This window comes from Esox lucius, chromosome 21 (genome assembly GCF_011004845.1).
Source record: "Esox lucius isolate fEsoLuc1 chromosome 21, fEsoLuc1.pri, whole genome shotgun sequence".
Classification (NCBI taxonomy): Eukaryota; Metazoa; Chordata; class Actinopteri; order Esociformes; family Esocidae; genus Esox; species Esox lucius.
Genome location: NC_047589.1, coordinates 31,569,005 through 31,595,334, shown reverse-complemented (window position 1 = coordinate 31,595,334; position 26,330 = coordinate 31,569,005). Strand labels below are relative to the sequence as shown.

Below are 26,330 nucleotides of genomic sequence, written 5' to 3'. Positions count from 1 at the left end.
GGCGGCAGAGCTGGGGAGCTATAAGCAAACCCACACCAGCCCGCCGCCTCTCACCATGGGCAACTCCAGAGTGGTGAAGAGTCCATCCTCTCTCAAGGAGTGTGGTTCCAGAGCCCAAGCCGTGCGTAGAGGTGATCCCGACTACCTCTAATCAGAACCTCTCAACCTCACGCACTAACTCAGGCTCCTTCCCCGCCAGCGAGGTGACATTCCACGTCCCTAGAGCTAGTTTCCGTGTCCAGAGATCGGGTTGTCTAGGCCCCTGCCTTCGACTGCCGCCCGATCCTCTTTGCACCGGCCCCTTATGGTCCCTCCTGTGGGTGGTGAGCCCACGGGAGGGCGGCCCCACGTCGCCCGTTCGGGCTGAGCCCGGCCGGGCCCCATGGGGGAAGGCCCGGCCACCAGGCGCTCGCATACGAGCCCCAACCCCGGGCCTGGCTCCAGGGTGGGGCCCCGGCTGCGCCATACCGGGCGACGTCACGGTACACATAATTTTAATCATCATTAAGGGGTTTTTGAACCTTCCTACAGCCAGGGAAAATAATATTGATCCCCTGCTGATTTTGTACGTTTGCCCACGGACAAGGAAATGATCAGTCTATAACTTTAATGGGAGGTTCATTTGAACAGTTAGAGACAGAATAACAACAAAAAAATACAGGAAAATGCATGTCATAAATGTTATGAATTGATTTGCATTTTAATGAGTGAAATAAGTATTCGACTCCAAACATGACTTAGTACTTGGTGGCAAAACCGTTGTTGGCAATCACAGATGTCAGATGTTTCTTGTAGTTGGCCACCAGGTTTGCACACATCTGAGGAGGGATTTTGTCCCACTCCTCTTTGCAGATCTTCTACAAGTCATTAAGGTTTCGAGGCTGACGTTTGGCAATATGAACTTTCAGCTCCCTCCACAGATGTTCTATGGGATTCAGGTCTGGAGACTGGCTAGGCCACTCCAGGACCTTAATGCGCTTCTTCTTGAGCCACTCCTTTGTTGCCTTGGCCGTGTGTTTTACAGTTCTTTTGTGTTTCTTCCATTTGTGAATAATTGCACCAACTGTTGTCACCTTCTCACCAAGCTTCTTGGCGATGGTCTTGTAGCCCATTCCAGCCTTGTGTAGGTCTACAATCTTGTCCCTGACATCCTTGGACAGCTCTTTGGTCTTGGCCATGGTGGAGAGTTTGGAATCTGATTGATGGATTGCTTCTGTGGACAGGGGTCTTTTCTACAGGTAACAAGCTGAGATTAGGAGCACTCCATTTAAGAGTGTGCTCCTAATCCCAGCTTGTTACCTGTATAAAAGACACCTGGGAGCCAGAAATCTTTCTGATTGAGAGGGGATCAAATACTTATTTCACTCATTAAAATGCAAATCAATTTATAACATTTTTGACATGTGTTTTTCTGGATTTGTTTGTTGTTATTCTGTCTCTCACTGTTCAAATAACATTAACATTTTAGACTGATAATTTCTTTGTCAGTGGGCAAACGTACAAAATCAGCAGGGGATCAACCATCCCCTACCATCCTATATCTTTTCTGGAACAACCATACTATATCTAGTGTAAAACTACCATCCTATATCTAGTGTAAAACTACCATCCTATATCTAGTGTAAAACTACCATCCTATATCTAGTGTAAAACTACCATCCTATATCTAGACTGGAAAGCACTTCAACACAAAGCACTTCAATGTAAAGCATCTAGTTACACTTTTAAAAGTGAATTGGTTTAGTTGGACAGAGGTAGCTAGGGTATAGCTAGAGGTCAAAACATTGACCCCTTATCACCGTCCCTCACAGCTTTAAACCCATTCACAGAGACAAGGTCCTTAAAAGTCCATGACCTTTGCAATTCGTTTCAAGTCTTGCATATATATTGAGAGAGATCTATTTCTTCAAGCTGGTCCATATATATATATAGAGAGAGAGATCTATTTATGTCAACTGGTCCATATATATAGAGAGAGATCTATTTGTATCAACTGGTCCATATATAGAGAGATTGAAACGAGACTCGAAACTAATTGCAAAGGTCAAGGAGCAATGACATCTATTACAAAAGACTGCACGCTGTCATTGATGCTAAAGGAGGCAATACACAGTATTAAGAACTAAAGGTATGCAGACTTTTGAACAAGGGTCAGTTCATTTTGTTCTTTGTTGCCATGTTTTGTTTTATGAGTGTGCCATTATGACCTACAGCTGAATGTGAATCCCATAAGAAATAAGAGACGTGTTTTGCCTGCTCACTCATGTTTTCTTTACAAATGGTACATATATTATCAATTCTATAAGAGTATGCAAACTTTTGAGCACAACTGTATTTATCTTTCTTTCTCTGTTTATTTCTCTATTCACTCTACCTCTCTCTCTCTCTCTCTACCTCTCTACCTCTCTACCTCTCTACCTCTCTCTACCTCTCTTTCTACATCTTTCTACCTCTCTACCTCTCTCTCTCTACCTCTCTCTACCTCTCTCTACCACTCTCTCTCTACCTCTCTCTCTACCTCTCTCTACCTCTCTCTACCACTCTCTCTCTACCTCACTCTCTACCTCTCTCTCTCTCTCTACCTCTCTTTCTACATCTTTCTACCTCTCTACCTCTCTCTTTACCTCTCTCTCTCTCTCTCTACCTGTCTCTCTCTCTCTCTCTCTCTACCTCTTTCTACCTCTCTCTACCTCTCTCTCTCTCTCTCTCTCTCTCTCTCTGGGTCTCTGTGGAGGCGAGTGGCTGGTGTGAATGAGTCACTACTTAAGCAGTGTCAGATGTGGCCGGCTGAAGGGGTCAACAGGGACCCTGTGTCTGAGTGCAGCAAACTATTTCTAGCTGTCAGAGTGAGAAATGTTCATAGTGGAAGTGTGTTTTCCATGTGTGACATTACGGTTAGTAGCAGGCTGTGTGTGTGTGTGTACGACAGACATCAAGAGTGAGCTTAGGGAGGGGGAACTTGGGGCACGTTGGCAGTTCAGATCCCATGTGTGTGTATCTGATCCAGGTCTATGTGTACAGTACATGTGCAGACCAGAACCCACAACAATAATAAAACCTGGCAAATCAGACCCCGCAATAATTTTTGGCAGGTCTCTGCTAAGGAAAATGTTAATTCCAGCTTAGGGGTTAGATTTAGGGAAATTCTATCGGGCATTGTGTTATAATACTATTGGGCATAGTCTTATAATACTATTGGGCACTGTGTTATAATACTATTGGGCATTGTGTTATAATACTATTGGGCATAGTCTTATAATACTATTGGGCATTGAGTTATAATACGATTGTGCATTGTATTATAATACTAGTGGCCATAGTGTTATAATACTATTGGGTATTGCATTATAATACTATTGGGCATTGCGTTATAATACTATTGGGCATTGAGTTATAATACTATTGGACATTGTGTTATAATACTATTGGGCATTGTGTTATAATACTATTGGGCATTGAGTTATAATACTATTGGGCATTGTGTTATAATACTATTGGGCATTGCGTTATAATACTATTGGGCATTGTGTTATAATAATATTGGGCATTGAGTTATAATACTATTGTTCATTGAGTTATAATACTATTGGGTAAAGTGTTATAATACTATTGTTCATTGAGTTATAATACTATTGTTCATTGAGTTATAATACTATTGGGCATTGTGTTATAATAATATTGGGCATTGAGTTATAATACTGTTGGGCATTGTGTTATAATACTATTGTTCATTGAGTTATAATACTATTGTTCATTGAGTTATAATACTATTGGGCATTGTGTTATAATACTATTGTTCATTGAGTTATAATACTATTGGGCATAGTGTTATAATAATATTGGGCATTGAGTTATAATACTATTGGGCATAGTGTTATAATAATATTGGGCATTGAGTTATAATACTATTGGGCATAGTGTTATAATAATATTGGGCATTGAGTTATAATACTATTGGGCATAGTGTTATAATAATATTGGGCATTGCGTTATAATACCTCATTAACCTATCCTTCATAGGTTTATCTATGAAGGTTAGGTTCATGAGGTTAGGGTTAGGTTTATATATACAGATGAGGTTAATGAAGTTAGTATTAGGTTAATGTATACAGATTAGGTTAATTAAGTTAATATTAGGTTTATGTAGATAGATTAGGTTCATGAGGTTAGGGTAAGAGTTACGTTCAGGGCTAGCAGATTGGCCACATGGATTTCTGCAAAAACAAAAAACAAACGTGTGTATGATTACATTAAATATTAATGTAAATGTAATATAATTGAAATATAAATGTACTGTAAATGTATGAGCAGAAGGGGGTATCAGACCCTGTGGGCTGGGCTGTCCTTCAGACCCTGTGGGCTGGGCTGTCCTTCAGACCCTGTGGGCGGGGCTGTCCTTCATTGCCCTCTCTTCCTGTCTCTGCAGGGGCCAACATTCTGAGGGACAGTTCAGGCAACGTGAAGCTGGGAGACTTTGGGGCCAGTAAACGGATCCAGACCATCTGCATGTCAGGGACTGGGATCAAATCCGTGACCGGTACCCCCTACTGGATGAGCCCGGAGGTCATTAACGGAGAGGGATACGGACGCAAAGCGGATGTCTGGTAAACAGCCAGAGACCCATGACAGAACCAGGGTTGTTCTGAGGGTCCTTCACACTTGAACAAATACTCTTGCTGATATTAAAATACAAAAATTTATGAAATTCATGTTCAAGATTATAAACAAGGTGGTTGAAGACGTGAAACTACACCAGACTGATGTAATTGTTGATTTCCGGTTGTCCTGATGTCTTGCCCTCAGGTCTGTGGCATGCACAGTGGTGGAGATGCTTACCCAGAAGCCTCCCTGGGCGGAATACGAGGCAATGGCGGCCATCTTTAAGATCGCCACGCAACCCACGAAGCCCCTCCTCCCTGAGAGCGTGTCAGACGCAGCCCGGGACTTCATTCGCCAGGTGTTCGTAGCAGAGGAGTTGCGTCCTACAGCTGAGAGTCTCCTCTCTCACCCCTTTGTTCAGGGGGGTTTCTGACCCATGACCCTTAACCCTGAGGGCCTTTGACCCCCCCCCCCCCCAGCTCAACCCCTGGTCCCAGCCCGTCCTGCCCCTGCTACCTTTGACCCTGACCAGTCTCTGCCTTGAGAGGGGATGATGAGCCCCTATCTCTTTATACACCAGCCGTGACCCCAGCCGGGACAATGACCTGGCCAATACCAGGCTATCCTGGAGGAAAGTTGACCAGAACCATGGCCAATACCAGGCTATCCTGGAGGAAAGTTGACCAGAACCTGGGAAATGCCAGACAGTCCCTGAGGAAAGTTGACCAGAACCTGGGAAATACCAGACAGTCCCTGAGGAAAGTTGACCAGAACCATGGCCAATACCACGCTATCCTGAAGCAGACCCAGACTTCACTGTCTCCAGGCAGCAGCCTCATGCTAGCTTGGCTGGGGGGGACATGAACTACTGGAGGTTTGATGCTTATTTTCCCTTCAGAGGACATGAGACATGGGGCTAGCAGGGAGGACTGAACTTGCAGTGGTCTGGGTCTTAATCATCCACGACTACTCACACATTGGCTTTTATATTCTATCCGTTATATTTAGAGCAATGATGAGGACCTCATATCGGTCAGAATTCTAGCTCACCAGGAGACCAGGTGGGACATTCTGGTCGTCACTGGTTAAGTGATTGTCAACTATTTTCTGAAGACAGCAACTTTAGATCAACACATTCAGAATAACCTCAACAGTGGCAGTCTGTATTTTGACCAGAGAAATGTCAATTAAGTTTTGGCTGAGTTGCCAAATGCCTTACAATGACTGTAAAATAGCATTTTGTGCATTTATATACTGCCCATTTTGCTACAATAACATTCCTCCATTCAACAAGACTGTTGCACTTTTTGTACCAGGGTTTCAGCCCCATGCAGGATAATCTAATGAAAACAATTATATTTTTTACATTTGACATTTCTATAATTTCATAATGGGAGAAATGTGGTTTACTGTATGGTTTGGAGAATTATACCTTTGTATGGTTGTGAAAGGTTACTCAGTGTGTAGAAGCAAGCAATACTCTCATAGTGATCGGTTCGCTCCAAATCAAATCCACAATGCTGTGGTTCTTACGGTGTCCAATCAACACAGACCTGCCCAGAGAGGGTGTGGCAGAAATTAACAGAAAATATGTCAGAAGATATTTCTCCCTCTTACCAGGGGCTTTATCTGCCATTGGTGCTCTGTTGCATGTTTACCAGCATTCTGTCTACTGCCATGCCAACTTCAACAGACTTAATACAGCCTCACACCAAATCCAGTGTAAAGAAAGACATTTCAAAGTATAGTTCTGAATTTCTCTCACGGCAGTGTTCAATAACTAGTCTGACTGATGAGTCACTTCACACAGGTTCAGCTGTATCACACCTGAGATCAACTCGTAGCCTTCAGTTGACCAGCTGTCTTAACATCGTCCATTAGAGTCTAGCCTGTCTGTCTGACAGTCCACTCGCCTGTCTGTCTGACAGTCCACTCGCCTGTCTGTCTGACAGTCTACTAGCCTGTCTGTCTGTCTGTCATTCTACTAGCCTGTCTTTCTGATGTCCATTTAGGTATTATCTAGTGAGAAAGAGGTGACATGGCTTTAATAAAGGTGTAATTTAAACAGAAGCCGAACAAATGACCAGTGATAGAAGAAGACAGGACTCAGCCAGAGCCACATGGCACCCTATTCCCTAAATAGTGCACTAGTTTAAACTAGGGTCCACTGTCATAAGTAGTGCACTTGTTTAAACTAGGGTCTACTATCATAAGTAGTGCACTAGTTTAAACTAGGGTCCACTGTCATAAGTAGTGCACTAGTTTAAACTAGAGTCCACTGTCATAAGTAGTGCACTAGTTTAAACTAGGGTCCACTGTCATAAATAGTGCACTAGTTTAAACTAGGGTGCACAGGGTTAGGTTTATGTATGCAGTAGCGCACTATGTGACCCAGTCAGCCCAAGTCACAAACATAAGCTATAAGGCGCCACTTTATCATGAACCGGGTCTCCTTGTAGCCGTGTCACCATGTCACAAGCACACAGTTGGATCACCAGTATTAACCAGCTCAGTGCCTTAATTCACACTCTGCTGTTAGTTCACTTCAGCTGGTAGTGGAACACATCTGAACGGGGTCAAATACATAGTGCTCTCTAATGTATGTTAATGTACATTTCAGACGCTGTGCACTAGAGAGAATGCTCAGTATAGGATTTGCTGAAGTGCTCCTGTTAAAGAAATGATTGTACTGTAAATACATATTGCACTTTTATATGAAATTACATTTCATTATACTGTATACCAATTCTGTTAGATAACCATGCTTTATAGATTGTACTTATACAGGCTGGATCTTCAGAAGGATCAGTGTCTGCTAAAATGACTGACTGGGCTTTTGATTGTGGCCTCTAAAGAATGCCTTGATGTGACAATGCCTGGAAACATGTATCGTGTTATAGATCTTTTGTACATTTTACATTTAAGTTAATAAATCAAATGTCTAAAACAATTATGTTTCTTAGTATTTTATTAACGTTAGTTTTTTTTAATTGTAAAATCACTTCAAAACGAACCATTTTGAAATACTTATTTCAGTTGAATAGACATTTGCTAGTCCTACCAATTCGTTTTTATCAATACATAAACTCATCTATAGGTTTGTTGAGAACAAAGTTACATAACCTGTCATAAGGCTTGTTTTGTAACAGGGTCCTGCTTGGTGTTACAAAACCTGGTAACCTGCGTGAGGGCCTGGAGTAAGCATGAGTAAACCACAATAGCTTCCTAGCTTCTCCTGGTTTTGCCTTCAAAATAAAAGCGGGTCATATCCAGTAATCAACTTTTTCTTGTACACTTGAAAAATTATACATTTCGACTGGAAAATACAAAAAAGAGTTTGAACGTTTCAAAGAGTAAGCTGATACCTGACGTTATGTGGTCTTAAGCTTAAGTTAAATATCTCCAATATTCAAAAAAGCCAAATCCTTATAGAGGCTAGCTATTTAAAGACCTATAAAAAGACTTAGGAGCCTAATAATTGTGTAAACTCTTCACAATTGTATTACGTGGCTGTCACTGAGTAAGTTGATAAAGTTGGGCAAACATTCTTAAGCCTAGGCTGTACAGTAGGGCCAGTTTCACACGGATTAAGCCTAGTCTAAAACATTTGTTATTGTTATTTTTAAATACTTTAAACGAGATACTTTTATAGCGAACTAGTAGAAATAGGAACCACTATGTTTCTCAACTGTTGTTGCCAGCTTACGTCGGCTTCGGCTACATAATCACATAGCGCGTACGTTGCACTCAACACGACGGCTTACGATTTAATTGTTTCTATCGTAAGCTGGTTTATCTAAAACATGTCTACCTCACGGACAATCATATATTTGTTAAGAAATGACTTGCGTCTTCACGATAATGAGGTATGTTCTTTTTATCGGATCTGTTGTCTGGTGGTTTAAAACGATTCAAAACATTTGTCCCTTTCACGCCATGCCTCGCGTGTTGTGAAGTTGCATTTCATCCTCACACCTACAACATGTTTTTTATGCTTTCTTTAAGATCATTTTATTTCAAGTTATTCATCCCGAATATAAGAATGTGTACTGGGATTTAATCCCGGAGGTTCAATGTTGCGACTCAACCGGAACGCTAGTGAAGCAGACGACTGACCAGACAGTCAATGGGAATATATAGACACAATTCTTCCTTGGTTGTTTATTTTCTCTAAGTCTAAATGTAAAACCTAGGTTTAAGACAATGTCTTAAATAGCTGCAATTGACATTACTACAATCACGTGATTATAACAACCACACACGTTCGAACTTATGTAAAAAAGTTTATTTTGAAGTGCCTTGATTTAATGACCTGCGCTGGACACATTCGCAACCGTTTGATTCGATTACGCTTTGCTAATATCCACATGCGATCGCCTAGTATAATCGATATTTCTTTTGGAGAAGCACTTTTTGCTTAAACAGTCTTTACTTTTTTGTGTCCTCTTCTCCGTTGTTGTTCTTCCATGCTAGGGAAGCATCACTACCTAGCATTCTTTGGATCAGCCCACTTCCTTCTCTAGGTTCTGCCCACTGCTTCACTAGCCTCCCACTGGAAAGAACCGTTTTTGGGCCCTCTTGGATTAGTTATAAAAAATCAGTGTTAGACTTTCAGGCAGACATTGATAGGGATTGTAAAGTTGCCCTACAAACAATATTTATTGATCCACGCCAGAATTACTGTGTAATGAATTTGCTGTTGTCCCCACTCTGTGTCTGTTGTCCCCACTCTGTGTCTGTTGTCCCCACTCTGTGTCTGTTGTCCACCCTGTGTCTGTTGTCCCCACCCTGTGTCTGTTGTCCCCACTCTGTGTCTGTTGTCCCCACACTGTGTCTGTTGTCCCCACACTGTGTCTGTTGTCCCCACACCGTGTCTGTTGTCCCCACACCGTGTCTGTTGTCCCCACTCTGTGTCTGTTGACCAGGTGTTGCACTGGACCCAGAGAACAGCAGACTATGTCGTGCCCCTGTACTGTTTTGACCCTCGTCATCACCTTGGGACAGCCAACTACAACCTACCTTGTACTGGCCCCTTCCGCCTGCGGTTCCTGCTGGACAGCATCCAAGACGTTAGGGCCAGTCTGTTGTCCAGGGGCAGGTGTGGGAAGCTGTGCTGTGGGGTTGTTTTAGATGCTCTTTCAAAACTGCAGGTTTAGCTCCTCTTGTTAATCTCTAGACAAGCTGTGATAATACCAGGACTGTATTGCATAGTATTAATAACAGGTCTGTAATAAACTGTGATAGTAACAGGTCTATTAGTGATATATTAACAGAGACGTCATCCCTCTGTGTTCTGGTCTGTTGTGTCAGCCAGGGACATTACCAAACCACTACATAGGATGCAGGATGGTGCTATGCTACAATGCTGACATAGGCGTGTGTGTGTGTGTGTGTGTGTGTGTGTGTGTTTGGTGGGTGTTATGTGTGTTCTTCTAGCAACCTGGTGGTCAGGCGAGGTCGGCCAGAAGAGGTGGTTGGAGACCTCATTAAACAACTGGGTTCTGTCAGCGCTGTGGCCTTTCATGAAGAGGTGTGAATAACATTATAACAATAACAGTCAACACCTTTCCACCCTAGTATTCAACTGTAGCAGATTAAGGGCCAGATTGTGGGAAAATCTCCAATGAGTTAAGGTTTGGACTAGAGTAAATCTAGAGACATTGTGTGTGTTATTCTCTCCTGCAGGTGGCACCAGAAGACCAGAAGGTAGAGAGAGGTGTGAGGGATGTATGTTCTCAGATGAAAGTGAAGGTTTACACCTGTTGGGGGTCAACGTTGTACCATAGAGACGACCTCCCATTCAACCACCTATCCAGGTTAGAAAAGGGTCAGGAGTAAGGTGTTGTTGTTAACTCCCTTGTCATTCCTCTGATTGGAGGGTTCAGGGTTGTCTCTCTGTGTCTGGAACGTGTGCTGTCTTGCAGAGTATCTATCCACAGCTGTACAGTACTGTGCAAAAGCCTTAGGCACCTAAAAGACAAACTATAGCCATTTATTTGGGAATTGTTTTAATATAAAAAACCAATGTATTATACATGAATACATGAATGAAATAAATATTTTTTACAAATACACACCCATATTCAAATGAATTACTTTAGTTCAAGTTTCAGGTGCCTTAGTCATTTGCACAGTACTGTATATTTTCTGAGACATTTATTAAGGCAGACGTATAATATGTCCTCCTGTGATAGGCTGCCTGACCTGTAGCCGTACTATAATCCTCTCCTGTGATAGGCTGCCTGACCTGTAGCCCTACTGTAATCCTCTCCTGTGATAGGCTGCCTGACCTGTAGCCCTACTGTAATCCTCTCCTGTGATAGGCTGCCTGACCTGTAGCCCTACTGTAATCCTCTCCTGTGATAGGCTGACTGACCTGTAGCCCTACTGTAATCCTCTCCTGTGATAGGCTACCTGATGTGTACACCCAGTTCAGGATGGCTGTGGAGAGCAAGGGTCGGGTAAGGCCAGTACTGCCCACCCCAGGCCAGCTGAAGCCTCTCCCTCCTGGGTCGGGGCTGGACGAAGGGCCCATCCCCTCCCCAGAGGAGCTGGCCCAGACAGAAGCAGTAAGGGATCCTCGCTCCGCCTTCCCCTTCAGCGGGGGGGAGAGCCAGGCCCTGGCCCGGCTACAGCACTACTTCTGGGACACTGTGAGTCACGTAGCAGACAGTTGGTACATTTGTCTTGGTAGAATGTATCTACTCTGGATCTCGTACATCTGGTATGATACGTCGTGTATGATACGTCGTGTATGATACGTCGTGTATGGTACGTTGTGTATGGTACGTTGTGTATGATACGTCGTGTATGATACGTCGTGTATGGTACGTTGTGTATGGTACGTTGTGTATGGTACGTTGTGTATGGTACGTCGTGTATGGTACGTTGTGTATGGTACGTCGTGTATGGTACGTCGTGTATGGTACGTCGTGTATGGTACGTCGTGTATGGTACGTCGTGTATGGTACGTCGTGTATGGTACGTCGTGTATGGTACGTCGTGTATGGTACGTCCTGTATGATACGTCGTGTATGGTACGTCCTGTATGATACGTCGTGTATGGTACATCCTGTATGATACGTTGTGTATGATAGATCCTGTATGATAGATCCTGTATGATACGTTGTGTATGTTACATCTTGAATGATACGTCCTGTATGATACATTGTGTATGGTACTTTTTGTATGGCACATCCTCTATGAAGCATAGTCTATGATATGTCGTGTATGGTACGTCCTGAATGGTACGTCCTGTATGATACGTCCTGTATGATACGTCCTGTATGGTACGTCCTGTATGATACGTCCCGTATAATACGTCCTGTATGATACGTCATGTATCATATAATTTGTTACAACGCGTTATTTTAGTTCTTATCTCCATTTAAGGATTGTATTCTGTTTAGTAATCCACCGCTAACCTGCAGGCATTATGAAGGTTCACAACACATTAACGATGTTAAAGCAGATATACTGTCTCTGCTGTCTGTTTTAATACTGGTGTGTTTGTTGTGCAGGATGCTGTTGCCACCTACAAAGAGACTCGTAATGGCCTGATAGGACCAGACTATTCCACCAAGTTTTCTGCTTGGTGAGTAACAGTCCCCATTAACCCCACCTTCCCTGGTGCTGCAAGAATACCCCCCCCGACACTGACACCTCCCCTACACTGACTCCTCCTCTACACTGACACCTCCCCTACACTAACACCTCCCCTACACTGACTCCTCCTCTACACTGACTCCTCCTCTACACTGACAGCTCCGCTACACTGACAGCTCCGCTACACTGACTCCTCCTCTACCCTGACAGCTCCGCTACACTGACGCCTCCCCTACCCTGACGCCTCCCCTACCCTGACGCCTCCCCTACACTGACGCCTCCCCTACACTGACGCCTCCCCTACACTGACACCTCCCCTACACTGACGCCTCCCCTACACTGACGCCTCCCCCACCCTGAGACCTCCCCCACCCTGAGACCTCCCCCACCCTGAGACCTCCCCTACACTGACGCCTCCCCTACACTGACGCCTCCCCTACACTGACGCCTCCCCTACACTGACTCCTCCTCTACACTGACAGCTCCGCTACACTGACAGCTCCGCTACACTGACACCTCCCCTACACTGACTCCTCCCCTACACTGACGCCTCCCCTACACTGACGCCTCCCCTACACTGACGCCTCCCCTACACTGACGCCTCCCCCACCCTGAGACCTCCCCCACCCTGAGACCTCCCCTACACTGACGCCTCCCCTACACTGACGCCTCCCCTACACTGACGCCTCCCCTACACTGACTCCTCCTCTACACTGACTGCTCCGCTACACTGACACCTCCCCTACACTGACGCCTCCCCTACACTGACGCCTCCCCTACACTGACGCCTCCCCTACACTGACGCCTCCGCTACACTGACGCCTCCGCTACACTGACACCTCCCCTACACTGACTCCTCCCATACACTGACGCCTCCCCTACACTGACACCTCCCCTACACTGACACCTCCCCTACACTGACGCCTCCCCTACACTGACACCTCCCCTACACTGACGCCTCCCCTACACTGACGCCTCCCCTACACTGACGCCTCCGCTACACTGACGCCTCCGCTACACTGACAGCTCCGCTACACTGACACCTCCCCTACACTGACTCCTCCCATACACTGACGCCTCCCATACACTGACGCCTCCCCTACACTGACACCTCCCCTACCCCTTAGGTTGTTGTTGAGCTAAAATATTTATTTTCACCTCAATCTGATGTCCTGTGCTTTCTGGATCTGGATTCTCTTCAAGGACTTCTCTGTAATTTGGTCTGTTCATCCTTCCCTCAGTCTTGACCAGTCTCCTTGTCCCTGCTACTGCGAAGCATTCCCGTAGTGTGATGCTCCCACCACAATGCTTCACAGTAAAAGTTCAGTGATGAGCGGTACCATTTGCCAGATATAACCCTGCTTTTTACATTGGAGAGGCTTCCTTCTGACCACTCCACCATTAGAGTTTTATTATCTGTTACTGTGTCCCAGATTTTTTTCTCTCTCTCTCATATATATATATATATATATATATATATATGGAGCCTACAGTGCTGTGCTGTGGGTCTGGAGCCTACAGTGTGTCTGTATAACTTTGTCTCATCCTGCAGGCTGGCTTTGGGCTGTATCTCTCCCAGGTATATTTACCAACAGATCAAGAAATATGAAAGTGAACGAACAGCCAGTCAGAACACTTACTGGTAAGCTTTACTTGGTCTAACAAAGTTATATTAAAGTGTTATGGACGTGGCTGACTGTTATAGACGTGGCTGACTGTTATAGACGTGGCTGACTGTTATGGACTTGGCTGACTGTTATGGACTTGGCTGACTGTTATGGACGTGGCTGACTGAAATAAACGTGGCTGACTGTAATAGACGTGGCTGACTGTAATAGACGTGGCTGACTGTAATAGACGTGGTTGACTGTAATAGACGTGGCTGATTGTAATAGACGTGGCTGATTGTAATGGACGTGGCTGATTGTAATGGACGTGGCTGATTGTAATGGACGTGGCTGATTGTAATGGACGTGGATGACTGTAATGGACGTGGCTGATTGTAATGGACGTGGCTGATTGTAATGGACGTGGATGACTGTAATGGACGTGGCTGATTGTAATAGACGTGGATGACTGTAATAGACGTGGATGACTGTAATGGACGTGGATGACTGTAATGGACGTGGCTGACTGTAATGGACGTGGCTGACTGTAATGGACGGGGCTGACTGTTATGGACGGGGCTGACTGTTATGGACGGGGCTGACTGTTATGGACGGGGCTGACTGTTATGGACGTGGCTGACTGTTATGGACGGGGCTGACTGTTATGGACGGGGCTGACTGTTATGGACGTGTCTCAATGTTTTGGACGTGGTTAACAGGTGATTTCCAACAGGGTGATATTTGAGCTACTGTGGAGAGACTATTTCAAGTTTGTGGGAGCAAAGTATGGAGACAGAATGTTTGACATCAAAGGTGAGGTTAGAAAATCTTTTCAATGAGTTGTCTTCATAGGACGTGTTACCTTATCACACAGTCTGTTATACATTCCCTCCAGGCCTTCAGGACAAGTCCATCCCATGGAAGACTGACATGAAGCTGTTCAATGCGTGGAAAGGTAGGGGAGGACATAAGTGTCAAATATATGATCAATACAATGTGTGTTGTTTACATGGGGTGGACATCATTACAATGTTCTATCTCATGTCACCATAGAGGGGCGTACCGGCGTGCCGTTCGTTGACGCCAACATGCGGGAGCTGGCGCTGACTGGGTTTATGTCCAACAGGGGGCGCCAGAATGTAGCCAGTTTCCTCACCAAGGACCTGGGACTGGACTGGAGGATGGGTGCCGAGTGGTTCCAGTACCTGCTGGTGAGACAGAATCCAAAACCCCTGGTCAATCCCTAGTTAACCTGTAACACTAGATAACCCATAGTTAACTTGAAACCATAGATAACTCCTAGTCAACCTGTAACACTAGATAACTCCTAGTCAGCCTGTAACCCTAGTTGACCCCTTGTCAGCCTGTAACCCTAAATAACTCCTAGGCAACCAGTAACCTTAGTTGACCCCTAGTCAGCCTGTAACCCTAAATAACTCCTAGGCAACCAGTAAACTTAGTTGACCCCTAGTAGACAGCTACCCCTACATAACCTGAGGTTAATATAGGCTGGTTAGAGTTTAAGAGTCCAATGCCACATTTCCACTGGTGCTTTACCCCGGTACCAGGGCTTCACTGGTGATTTATGCTAATGTTGGCTCTAGACTTTCCTGTTTCCACTATACATTCTGTACCAAGGATTTAAGGACGGGCTCAGATGGGGAGGGAGGAGTAAACTATCAATGCGATTTGGTTTTCCAGTTACGAAAAATTAAATGCAATATTTTTCTGGTAGTAAAATAAAATAAACAATAACCCTATGCTCAGTTTGTTTGTACTACGCTGTTTGAACTTGAGTAATAAAACTAATTTCTTCCTCAAACTCCTGCGACCGGCTCCTTCTCCACCTACACTCGTGACACTGCAACTGTAAGCCAGTGTATTCATTATTTAATTAAATAAGTATTAAGTCAATACTATTTACCTTTAATAGAAGGATCTCAGAGAATACTGAAGTAATTTCGTGTTGCTATATGTTCTGCTGGCAACGTCTCGGTTTCAGCACTTAGTTTTTCTATTGAGTCAGTGGCATCGTTGGCATCATTCTGGAATGGATTCTCCTTTGATCAGCACATTAAACAAACTGCACATTTTTTAATTGTTCACTTCTGCAAAATTGCCAAACTCAGACTTTCCCTCTCCTCCGTCCTGTTGCTGAAACCCTAATACATGCGTTCATAACCTCCCGTCTTGACTACTGCAACGCCCTACTTACCTACATAAGCTCCAAATGGTTCAAAACTCTGTGGCCAGACTAATCACTCAGTCCCGGCAGCATATCAGCCCTATCCTCTGTGAGTTACATTGGCTTCCTATCTCCCAAAGCATTGACTACAAGATCCTCATGGTGACATATAAAGCCCTAAACAATATCACCCCAGCCTATCTCTCCAACCTTCTTCCATATCAACTAACACACACACTCCGTTCCAGTACTGCAGGCCACATCCTAATACCCAAGTCCAAGCTCAAAGGCTTTGTTGACAGGGCATTCTCAATGGTTGCTCCCAGGCTCTGGAACTCTCTCCTCAAAACCGTGACTCTGAGACTGTCCCCATCTTCCAGCAACGCCTCAAGACTCATCTGTTCAAAATCGCCTACCATTAGCCATGCCCAATCCCTTCTCTTAGTTTTGTTTGAGTTTCTCATGGTATTTTTTTGTTTGTTTCTGTTCCATGTTCTTTGGGTCCTTGAAAAGCGCTGTATAAATATAATGCATTATTATAATTATTATCGTACCACCTTCGGTCGTTCCAATTCGTTCCGTTGTGAGTCCTTGCTTCCCTGTGCTGTTGCTTTATTTATTTTATTTTATTGGGGATCGGGGAAAGATTGGATGAAAACCATGATGAGAAATCTAAGACTAAGCAAATGATACACATTGCTATTTGAATAGCACAGCATGCAGTTTGAAATGAAATGTTATAACCAGAGGTCAAACCAAGTTGTTACCATGTTGTCATGGTATTTTCCTCCAGGTGGACCATGACGTGAGCAGTAACTATGGCAACTGGCTGTACTCTGCCGGGATAGGAAATGACCCACGAGAAAACCGAAAGTTCAACATGATCAAACAGGGGCTCGACTATGACAACAATGTACGTTTTAATACAAGCAATACTTTTCCCTCTTTACACTAACAGTTACAGCTTTATGAAGGGCGGAATAGCATGCCATAAAAAGAATAGGGACCAATCAGACCGATTGTGCTTTTGTCTGAATAGACGTCCAATAGGATCCAGTCATTTTTTTGTCATGTGTCCTATTGTCTTTTTATTGTCATTATTGTTTCTCTGTTGTGGTTTTGTTGAAGACTAAATCATGATTTATGTAAATTTATGTCCAGGCTTTGTATAATGCACAATTGCAAAAAGAGAATGTGTATTAATTATCATAAAACTGATACATTTTCCATTCATTATCAGACTTATATTTGTGAGTCTATTGTTATAAACACACAGAAAGATAACTTGCAGATAAGATAAAGATAAAGCAGTGTTTTAAATATATTTCTGCCAGGGTACACCGGTACAGAAATGACAAAACATGGATACCTATATCGATCTTGTACGATTATGGTATGTCAGGGCTGGCCAACCCTGTTCCTGGAGAGCCACAGTCCTGTAGGTTTTCTCTTTAGCCTCATTTGTGACTAACCTGAGTCTGCTTTTCATCCAACTACTAATTAAAATCAGGTGTGCTGAATAAGAGTTGGAGAGAGAACCTACAGGACTGTGGCTCTCCAGGAACAGGGTTGGCCAGCCCTGTGGTATATGAATACTGGCTATCGGTATGGGCCAATCATTTTCTTATAATTGAATCCCTAAAAAACACCACAGTCACTACAGCTAGTTTCTTCATAGAGTTTCTTCATAGATGCATTATCTTATAATGTTGATGATGATAATGGTGCGTCAGGTGTCTGTAAATGTTCCTCTGTATGTAGGGGGAATACGTGAGACAGTGGGTTCCTGAGCTCCAGGGGATCCGAGGGGGAGACGTTCACACGCCCTGGACTCTTAGCTCCTCCTCCCTGTCTCACTCACAGTTAACCCTTGAGGAGACCTACCCCTCCCCCATCGTGATGGCGCCAGAATGGAGTCGCCATGTCAACAGGAAACTGGTTGGTGTGGTTAAAGATGTTAACTTTTCTCAGAAAGGGGAAGTGTGGTAGATCAGGAAGTGGAGTATATCAGGAAGTGTTGTATGCTGGTCAAAATCACAAAAATATATTTTCACCAGTTAATACATATATTACATCTAAAGGAACCAACTGGTCATACAAAGAATATCAGAATGAAATTCACTTGTGTGGTACTTAACCTGTGTGGTTTAAAATCTTTTTTTTTTATTAAAGAAAATATTCAAGAGCATAATTTATTTCATTTTACATTTGAGTAATTTTCGGCAGTTCAGTAGTAGTGTGTACACCTTGTTCAATGAAGCAGCTTTTAAGTCAGCACTAGAAAAGAGTGAGAAATAAAATGCAAAGATCATAATTCTTTCTTGCAGTCTGGTGCCGGGGCCTCTGCCAGGGGAAGGAAAGGCCCATCACACACCCCGAAACAGCACAAGGACCGAGGAATAGACTTCTACTTCTCCAAGAGCAAGAACTTCTAACAGAGTTGACTGACTGCAAAGATAAAAATATGAATAAAATGGGTTTGACCCATTCCTGCCGGGTCACTGAGCCAGGATGGATGAATCTTTTGATTTCTATTTTGAGTTTCAGAGATCAGTTATTTCTGAGTGAACACAAGAAGGTGGACCTGGTTACAAAAGCGTAGAGGGGACATTTTTGCTGCGAGGTCATCAGGACTAGGCATTTAATGACAAAAATGTTGTCTGTTTCAGTGTGTTGTGGATGGTGGTTGACCTGTGAATGCACACAACACTGCTCCTGAAACATTTGTTTTACAATAACGTGCAATATTTGTATTATGTTTCATAATGCAACTGTTTTTTGAGTGCATTGCCTTTTTTAGTATGCTCTTACAAGAGCCTTATTAAATCACTTTATACCACAGCCTGCTTAAGGGTTTACTTAAAATCTTACTTAAGTATCATAATGCTTGTCGTGAAATGTTCACTATCAAGGAGGAAGAAGGACGGCCGACCATTAGTTCCGCATGTCAACTGGGAAGAGAAACCTGGTCATTAGTTCACCGATCTAAATCACCCTATTGTAAAACTGTATAGTTAGTGCCTTCAGTGTTGCCAGATGGGGAGGTTTCCTGCTCAATTGGACAACTTTTAATGACAGTGTGCGTGCAAAAAAGAGCGTGTGCGGGTCGGTTTGTGTGCGGGTCGTTTTTGTTTTTTTTGTGGAGTCCGCGGGTGATGGCGCAGTAGATTTTCAGGATAGTCTGGCAACCCTGAGTGCACTCATTCAAACAATGCAAAACGGAACAGTGAAAACATACGACTAATAGCAGTGGAGCAGAAAATGTGATGTAATTCATGTACTATCTATAATAATTGTGTATGTATATATATCAACCACAACAATATTTCCATTATTTGGGGAAAGTTAAATATTAGATATTTTGGTCCGTCCCCTAAGTATGGTGAAGGCACGTCTTCCTGATCCATCGTTTCCTCATTTTCTGTCCGCTCCTCCCCCCTCAACTTTGGTCAATCGTCAGTACAATTCACTATTTCCAGTAAATTGACTCAAGAACAAAACCAAAGCCTCAGAAACTCGACAACAGGTGTTCTAGTTTGGACTTCTTTACGGTGGATTGAATAACAACAAAAATGTATTTTAGTTAGATTGTTTTCTTTGCGCATTCACAAGGAAATTAGTTACCCAACCGCCTTATTGAAAATGTCAGCTTCGTCCAAGTCTACCTTAGACATGCGGAGTATTCCATTGATAGCGCTAAATTTCAACGTAAGAAAAAGATTAGGACTTTTCCTAAATCCGCGAAACACTGTTGCCTCGGACTGGATGTCTGTCGCCGAGAACATGGGCTTTTCTTATTTAGAGATCAAGAATTATGAGGATTGTCAGAACCCAACGCGGAAGATTCTAGAAGACTGGCAATCACGTTCTTCAGAAGCGACTGTTGGAAAATTGCTTTCAATTCTGGACGACGTCCAAAGAAAAGATGTTGTGGAGGACCTTCGAAATTTAATTGGTATATGATCTGTCAACTCTTGTTTTTTGTCGATAAACAATTACCGCCGTCCCATTGCAATGTATCACATGAGAAGTAACCGTTACCTGAAGTTCGTCTTATGACATTATAAACATTATTGACGTGTGTGTGTGTGTGTGTGTGTTTGTAGAGGAGGACTGTAGGCTTTACTTGGAGAGGCAGAAAGAGCCTCCTATCCAGGTTCCGGAGGTGACCAGCTGTATTCCCAGAACCTCTGAGAGGCACGCTATCACACTGGAGGATGACCCAGAAGGTATGTAGAGCTCTCAGCACATTACAGGCTGGTCAGCACACTTTTCAACTAGTCCACTTTACAATACTGGTCCACAGTCAGGACTTACAGCTTGTCACCTCACTACTGGTCCACAGTCAGGACTTACAGCTGATCCAGAGTCAAATGTTACAGCTGCTGTTATAGAATCAGCGCTTTCAGTCATTCTTTCAACGCCTGCAGTTCTCAGTGTAGAACACTTGCTGATATGTTTGAACAATCCTTGTAACTCTGTGAAAATGTACTTCTGTTATTCATTGTTTTTATCTTTAGGGAGATTCTGTTAGACGTTTCTCGTAAAATATGTACAAAAAAGAAACATTGACATTTGGGTAAAGCCGTCAGGTAATTTGGACACCTCAACTAGCATGGCAACCAAAAGCCCAGCCTCTTCTCTGTTGGTTTCCAGGGGGCAAACCAGAGCTGTTTGATGCGTTCATCTGCTACTGTCAGAGTGACTTTGACTTTGTCCGGGAAATGATCCAGCAGCTGGAGCAGAAGGACTGCAGGCTGAAGCTGTGCATTTTCGAGCGTAACGTCTTGCCTGGCTCCTGTGTGTGGACCATCACCAGCGAGCTCATCGAGATGAGGCAAGTTGCATTGTGTTAGATCCCATCCTGCTCCCTTAGATAATGGTTGCGTCTTAGAGATTCCCTGAGAGTTATTGGTTCGGTTCTGTTTGAGCTTTTATAGGTCATAGTTCTGTTATTAGCATGTTATTAGCTGATTTCACAAGCTGCTTTACTGAAGTATCAATCAATCAAATTTATTTATAAAGCCCTTTTTACAACAACAGTTGTCACAAAGTGCTTTTACAAAACACCCGGCCTTAAACCCCAAGGAGCAAACAACAGTAGTGTTGAATTTCAGTGGCTAGGAAAAACTCCCTAAGAAGGTCGAATTTTAGGAAGAAACCTAGAGAGGACCCAGGCTCAGAGGGGTGACCAGTCCTCTTCTGGCTGTGCCGGGTGAGATATTAAGAGTCCAATTGGAATAAATAATAAATACATTTCTCTGGGCTAAATCCAGAGTCTATTTAAATTTAGACTAGGTCAGAAGTATGACCAGATGGACAGGGACAGCAATGGGCCCCCCAAACCAGGTTCTCCACAGGTGAGGACCAGGACCTCATGTCCTCCTAAAGTTTAAAACAGGAGGTGACTGGGAAAATTCAGAAAGTGCATTCCTCATAACAACAATGATTTATAGTGGAGAAGGAGAACTGACCCAATCCCCCAGCACAATAGTATAGCAGCGTAAGACCTTGGAACTGAGACGGGGGGGTCTCTGACTTGTCAGAGGATATGCCATCCACATTAACAAACTGATATCTTTCAGATAAATAAGATTTAAACCAGGCTAGAACATGTCCACGTAGCCCAATATGGGTTTCCAGTCTCTCTAAGAGAAGGGAGTGATCAATAGTGTCAAAAGCAGCACTAAGATCAAGAAGCAACAGGACGGATGCGGAACCTTTGTCTGAGGCCATTAGAAGGTCATTTGTTTCCTTCACGAGTGCAGTCTCGGTACTATGATGGGATCTGAAACGGGACTGGAGCATTTCATAAATGTTATTTGTCTTCAGGAAGGCATTCGGTTGTTGGGAAACACATTTATGCAGAAACATGCTAACTCTGATGACAGGATTTGTTGTGGCTGCTCTGCAGGTGTAAGCGAATGGTGGTGGTGATCTCTGATGAGTACCTGGACAGTGATGCTTGTGACTTCCAGACCAAATTTGCACTCAGTCTCAGTCCTGGTAAGTCTTTCTTGGTAGATCTCAGTACCGGTAAGCCTTTGTCCTGGTAATGATCAGTCCTGGTCATTCTCTGTTCTGGTAAGCATTTTCTTGGCAATTCTCTCTCCTGGTAAAATCTGATTGAATCAGCCATGTCCCCATCAGGGGCGGATACTTGAAAAAGTATCCGCTTTTTAAAAGCGTTTTTATTAAAGAAAGTGCAATCCGAAACTGGCTCCATTTTAATAAAGTTGCTATTATTTTAAAGGGCAAGTTATTTTGGAAGATTATTTTGTGCTGTTAGTGATTAATCTGTCCCTCATTTTAAAGTGAAACCTGTTTACATAAATTGAACTTTCCTTTTATTATGTTATAACTGTACCCTTGAATGATATGTGGCACCTAACAGTCAGATCATGATGCAAAAGCCAATGAGCTGGTTCTGATCTTTCTGGTGCTCAACTGAGTGCGTTGAAATGTTTGAGCGATCATACGTTTTTTTAAATGAGAAGATCATGGCTGATTGTATCTATGGCCTGTGTTTCACCCTTACTTAACCAAGTAGGTCTAATTCATGTCTAAACTCATTTGCATTTTGAATGACAACCTGGCCAGATCTGTCGTGGTTAAACTGTAGAGATTCATTGTTTGTTTTTCTGCTATTGAAGCACGTTTAGATCAATAAATGATGGTTTTACTATTAAAATGTAGATGACATTCAGCCCTCTCCTCGTGCTTCCCAGGGGCTCGGAGCAAGCGGCTGATCCCTGTGATATATAAGTCTATGAAGAAGCCTTTTCCCAGCATCCTGCGGTTCTTGACGGTGTGTGACTATACACGGCCCTGCACACAGTCCTGGTTCTGGGCTCGGCTGGCTAAGGCCCTCTCCCTGCCCTGATTGGACCCCACAGTCACATGAACACCAGCCAATCACCAGAGGGGGCCTACCCTTCTACTGGATGAATAGAAAGAAAGGAGCTTAAGTTGGGTGTACATACAAGGGTTTTATAACACGCGTAGACATTTTTCTTTTGCATTGTAGTCAACTGTGAGTTTTCTCTTTAACAACACAGAAAATATTAAATCATTTGGGTATCAACTACAAACACAAAGACTGATAGTAAGTTCTGCTTCATGTTCATTATCTGAGTTTCATAAGTGAAATTGTAGACCTACACAGGATTTCCAACTTATCGACTTTGTCAGATAGTCCACGGGAGTTTGGTTTTCGGGTTTTTTTCCGTTCTGTATTTTACCTGCCTCTTTGAACACATAAGATGTCTCCAGGAGAAGCAGAGCACTGGAACTTCAAAATGAAGACAGTTCATCCGGTACCCCCCCACCTTTTTCCTTATGATGGGGGCTCTATGGTACTATGAGTCATGACTGATACATTGATTTTGTACTGTTATATTTTTCTTCTGACCCTATCCCACATATGGACCAAGTATCGACCTGATCGAATGACTGTTTACATTCATATTAGCATTTCTTTTCTGTCAGGAATGTTGCATAGGTCCGACATGCATCGACACATCAGTCATTTCGCTGTTTGTTTTGTAGTTGATTTTGAGACATCATGTCCCCTTAGTGGAAGAGTTCCGCCTCCTGCTTCGGCTTGATCATGATAGCAATTATTTGTAGTTTTATAAATGGTTTTCTGCACAAAACATGTAAATATGACTAGCTATCTGAAGTCAGCTGTTATGTTTCCACATCAACCACTTCGGTCATGTGTATATTGTCCTCTCAGATGAAATTTGTCAATGATCTAATCGTTGTCATTGTTGTAACGGCAACATTTCAAACGTCATAATACTGCTAGATAGAAGTGACTTTATCGTAGATGTAACTGGACATTTCAAATGTTGAAACACTGCATTACTCCCGCATACTGCATATTTTTGTATCTGTTCGTACTTAATTTGTTCTTAAAACGCCATTATTATACTGCTGAGTAGGCTTATAGCTAGTTGCTACCTAAATGGCATTACAAGTACTATACTGTCAGTCACACTTGTGTACAGTAAAGTACCACACGGTGGTAGCAGATCCCTCTTTTACAACTTGTATCCTGAACTGATCTACAAAAATAAGGTCTATCATTGCATTGTAGTCAATGACCAATCATCGCATGCACAACCTTTATTAGAGAATACCCTCACTAAACAAACACATTTTTATATGACATCAGCTAAGGTCAACTAATGACTTGAGCAACGGGCACTTATCCATCGGGGCATTGCAGGGCCAGGAAGACACTTTACTGGAGGCATCGATGAGCTCAAAACCGGCGATCGAAGCAGAAGAATGTAGATGAAACAAACGTATTTCATACAGATTAAAACCGCGATTTATCGCCATTCCTTGTTGGCTGACTGATCGACTTCAAAAATGAGTCGTAATTCAAGATACAATATGATTTGAAGTCTGCAAGGTCGGCCGTAGTCACTGCTTCAACCCTTTAATGTGCTCACCAACAAAAAAGCAATGGGGAAAAAAAATGCTTTTTTTATTCCCTTGGGGCAATGACAACAATAATCTTTTTTACAGACCCACAGTTTTTAAAATATAGTCCTCTACCAAACGGTTGAGATGTTGCTTCACCAAAAATCTTTTGAAAACACCAAATAAAATGCTAACATTTTGGCAGAAATAAATCAGACTTGCTCATCTGTGTGGTGGTGCAGCAGCACAAGTGTTTTTTGGACATAAGGTCCACTTTATTTCTGCTGGTCTGCATTCAAACATAGGAAAACATTGCATTTCTGACACTTCCATCTCGACACACCCTTTGGACTTGTCACAGTGAAGTGGCAAATGTCTGCAGTTATTATAATGCACCTCTGGTTGTGGTTGTGAGGGTCTTGGGGTGTAGCGTTTCTTCTGAAATGACATCTGTGGTGGAGAGGAGGATGATGGTCGGCCAACTTTGGATGCTGGCTTGTTGACTTGCCCCAGACTGTGGGTGACTGCCAGGTGGAACCTTTTGAGAGGCATTGGTTTCTCATGCTGTGGGCCACAGTCCCTCTTGAATACCAGCTGGGAATTTGAGATGCACATGTCAAGGACGTATCCGAACAGGGGAAAGTACCATGGCCTTGACCTGGCTGGGGTCTTGTACATGTGTACCAGCATGTCCGACAGATCAATGCCTCCCATATGCTGATGATAGTAGGCAGGAAGTGTCCCCAGTGACTTCTGCTAGCATGGGCTGATAATCAGGATCCTCCATTTTGTCATCGCTCAGATCAGCATCAGTGTCTTGAGGATTTTCTGGTGAGGGCCAGAAAAGTGGTGGCCTGGCGCCATAAAACAGAAAGGAAAGATCACAGTTACAAACCATGTACTATTATAATGCTAGTAATGTGTTACTATCCCAACATATGTCATATAGTCTAGATATTTAGCATGTTTACAGTACTTTGAAAATACTGATACATTAAATATATGATATTAAAACAGTAAATGTTTTTTTTTTCCATAAACATTTTAAATGTATTATCTTAGTATCACTATTATCAGTAACTAACAAAAAAATGTAATTGTTAGATCGAGCATGTTTTTAAGCATTAAAAAAATTATATTTATAGAATTCTGGACATATTATGGAATAACATTAAATGTATCACGTTAACAACAATGGAAGGATCAGAAGTTATTATTTTCGTAGCAAATAGCACATTTTTATTACATTTACCATAAAGTGACAAACGAACCATTTGGTAGAGCATGTTTTTAGAAAATTATTCAATCCTTATTAGAATTTATTTTTTCAATTAAGTTACATAATTCGGTTAAGTAACACCTCTGTAACTATAATATGTCAAACAAAATATGCTTACCTTTTAAAATTCCATCAAACAGAGTCCTCATTTCTGGAGTCCCTTTTTTCATTCTAACTTCATGTAAGGAGGCAAACTGAAAAGGCATACTATTGAAAAGCACAGCGACATCTAGTGGATTATTTCTGCATAACATACCTAAACCGAGTGATGGAGGTGGCTTAATCAGGTTTAGTTAAGTTCAACACAGTTTTCAATAAGATATCGTGACTCAAACTGTGTTCTACCAAATGGTTGAGCAGAACATTAAAGGGTTAAGCAGAGATAATCGAGTCATTCATTTCAAGGGAATTCGCACCGCTACAGCAAAGTAGCTGGAGTGGGCTCTGTTGTGTTTTATCTACCGCATGCTTTGAAACTTGTGCGACCATCTATTGGGTAGATGGACGGTTTTGGTACATGGAGTCTGCGCCGAGAGCGTCCCCGGAAGTCTCACGACGCTGCGCCTCTTGATTTAAAAAGATATGTTCCTTTCTAAAAATCTCTGGTTCAAAATCCTGCTTT

General features: G+C 43.0%; 3 protein-coding genes across 7 annotated transcripts in view; all 3 read left to right on the top strand.

Moving 5' to 3' along the window:
• Positions 1 to 7,537, top strand: part of map3k22 (mitogen-activated protein kinase kinase kinase 22) — a 54,849-nt gene extending 47,312 nt beyond the window's left edge. For all 3 annotated transcript variants that reach the window (XM_029116208.2, XM_029116206.2, XM_029116207.2), the window contains exons 17-18: positions 4,427 to 4,604; positions 4,804 to 7,537. In XM_029116208.2, coding sequence (XP_028972041.1) covers positions 4,427 to 4,604; positions 4,804 to 5,032 — 407 coding nt within the window. In that variant the 3' untranslated portion in view covers positions 5,033 to 7,537. The remainder of the gene's footprint in view (positions 1 to 4,426; positions 4,605 to 4,803) is intronic.
• Positions 7,538 to 8,303: 766 nt separating this feature from the next.
• Positions 8,304 to 18,837, top strand: cry-dash (cryptochrome DASH). Of its 3 annotated transcripts, none has more exons than XR_003777723.2 (13): positions 8,304 to 8,465; positions 9,525 to 9,697; positions 10,036 to 10,129; positions 10,285 to 10,415; positions 11,009 to 11,252; positions 12,120 to 12,193; positions 13,757 to 13,846; positions 14,545 to 14,624; positions 14,707 to 14,766; positions 14,865 to 15,022; positions 16,790 to 16,909; positions 17,507 to 17,601; positions 17,758 to 17,852. XR_003777723.2 is itself a non-coding variant. In XM_029116212.2 (13 exons), the coding sequence occupies exons 1-13, from the start codon at positions 8,403 to 8,405 to the stop codon at positions 18,429 to 18,431; spliced, it is 1,572 nt and encodes a 523-aa protein (XP_028972045.1). In that variant the 5' UTR covers positions 8,304 to 8,402; the 3' UTR covers positions 18,432 to 18,837. The 3 variants fall into 3 exon arrangements, 2 of the variants coding, with proteins under 2 accessions (XP_028972045.1, XP_034145186.1); XM_029116212.2 differs by lacking the exon at positions 17,507 to 17,601 and adding an exon at positions 18,324 to 18,837 and having other exon boundaries at positions 17,758 to 17,934; XM_034289295.1 differs by lacking the exons at positions 8,304 to 8,465; positions 9,525 to 9,697; positions 17,507 to 17,601 and adding exons at positions 9,715 to 9,749; positions 18,324 to 18,837 and having other exon boundaries at positions 17,758 to 17,934.
• A 260-nt stretch (positions 18,838 to 19,097) lies between these two features.
• Positions 19,098 to 24,042, top strand: myd88 (MYD88 innate immune signal transduction adaptor). The gene is made up of 5 exons (XM_010866698.5): positions 19,098 to 19,951; positions 20,103 to 20,225; positions 20,653 to 20,833; positions 21,911 to 22,002; positions 22,725 to 24,042. Exons 1-5 carry the CDS (start codon positions 19,639 to 19,641, stop codon positions 22,877 to 22,879), a joined length of 864 nt encoding a protein of 287 aa, XP_010865000.2. The 5' UTR covers positions 19,098 to 19,638; the 3' UTR covers positions 22,880 to 24,042.
• The last annotated feature ends 2,288 nt before the right edge of the window (positions 24,043 to 26,330 follow it).

Excerpts from the sequence above, each read along its gene's own strand:
- cry-dash (XM_029116212.2), top strand. The coding sequence starts at position 8,403 with ATGTCTACCTCACGGACAATCATATATTTGTTAAGAAATGACTTGCGT. Across the intron at positions 14,625-14,706 it reads CAGAATGTTTGACATCAAAG|GCCTTCAGGACAAGTCCATC; the intron begins GTGAGGTTAGAA and ends CATTCCCTCCAG. Across the intron at positions 14,767-14,864 it reads GCTGTTCAATGCGTGGAAAG|AGGGGCGTACCGGCGTGCCG; the intron begins GTAGGGGAGGAC and ends ATGTCACCATAG.
- myd88 (XM_010866698.5), top strand. The coding sequence starts at position 19,639 with ATGTCAGCTTCGTCCAAGTCTACCTTAGACATGCGGAGTATTCCATTG. Across the intron at positions 20,226-20,652 it reads ACTGGAGGATGACCCAGAAG|GGGGCAAACCAGAGCTGTTT; the intron begins GTATGTAGAGCT and ends GTTGGTTTCCAG. Across the intron at positions 20,834-21,910 it reads AGCGAGCTCATCGAGATGAG|GTGTAAGCGAATGGTGGTGG; the intron begins GCAAGTTGCATT and ends GCTGCTCTGCAG.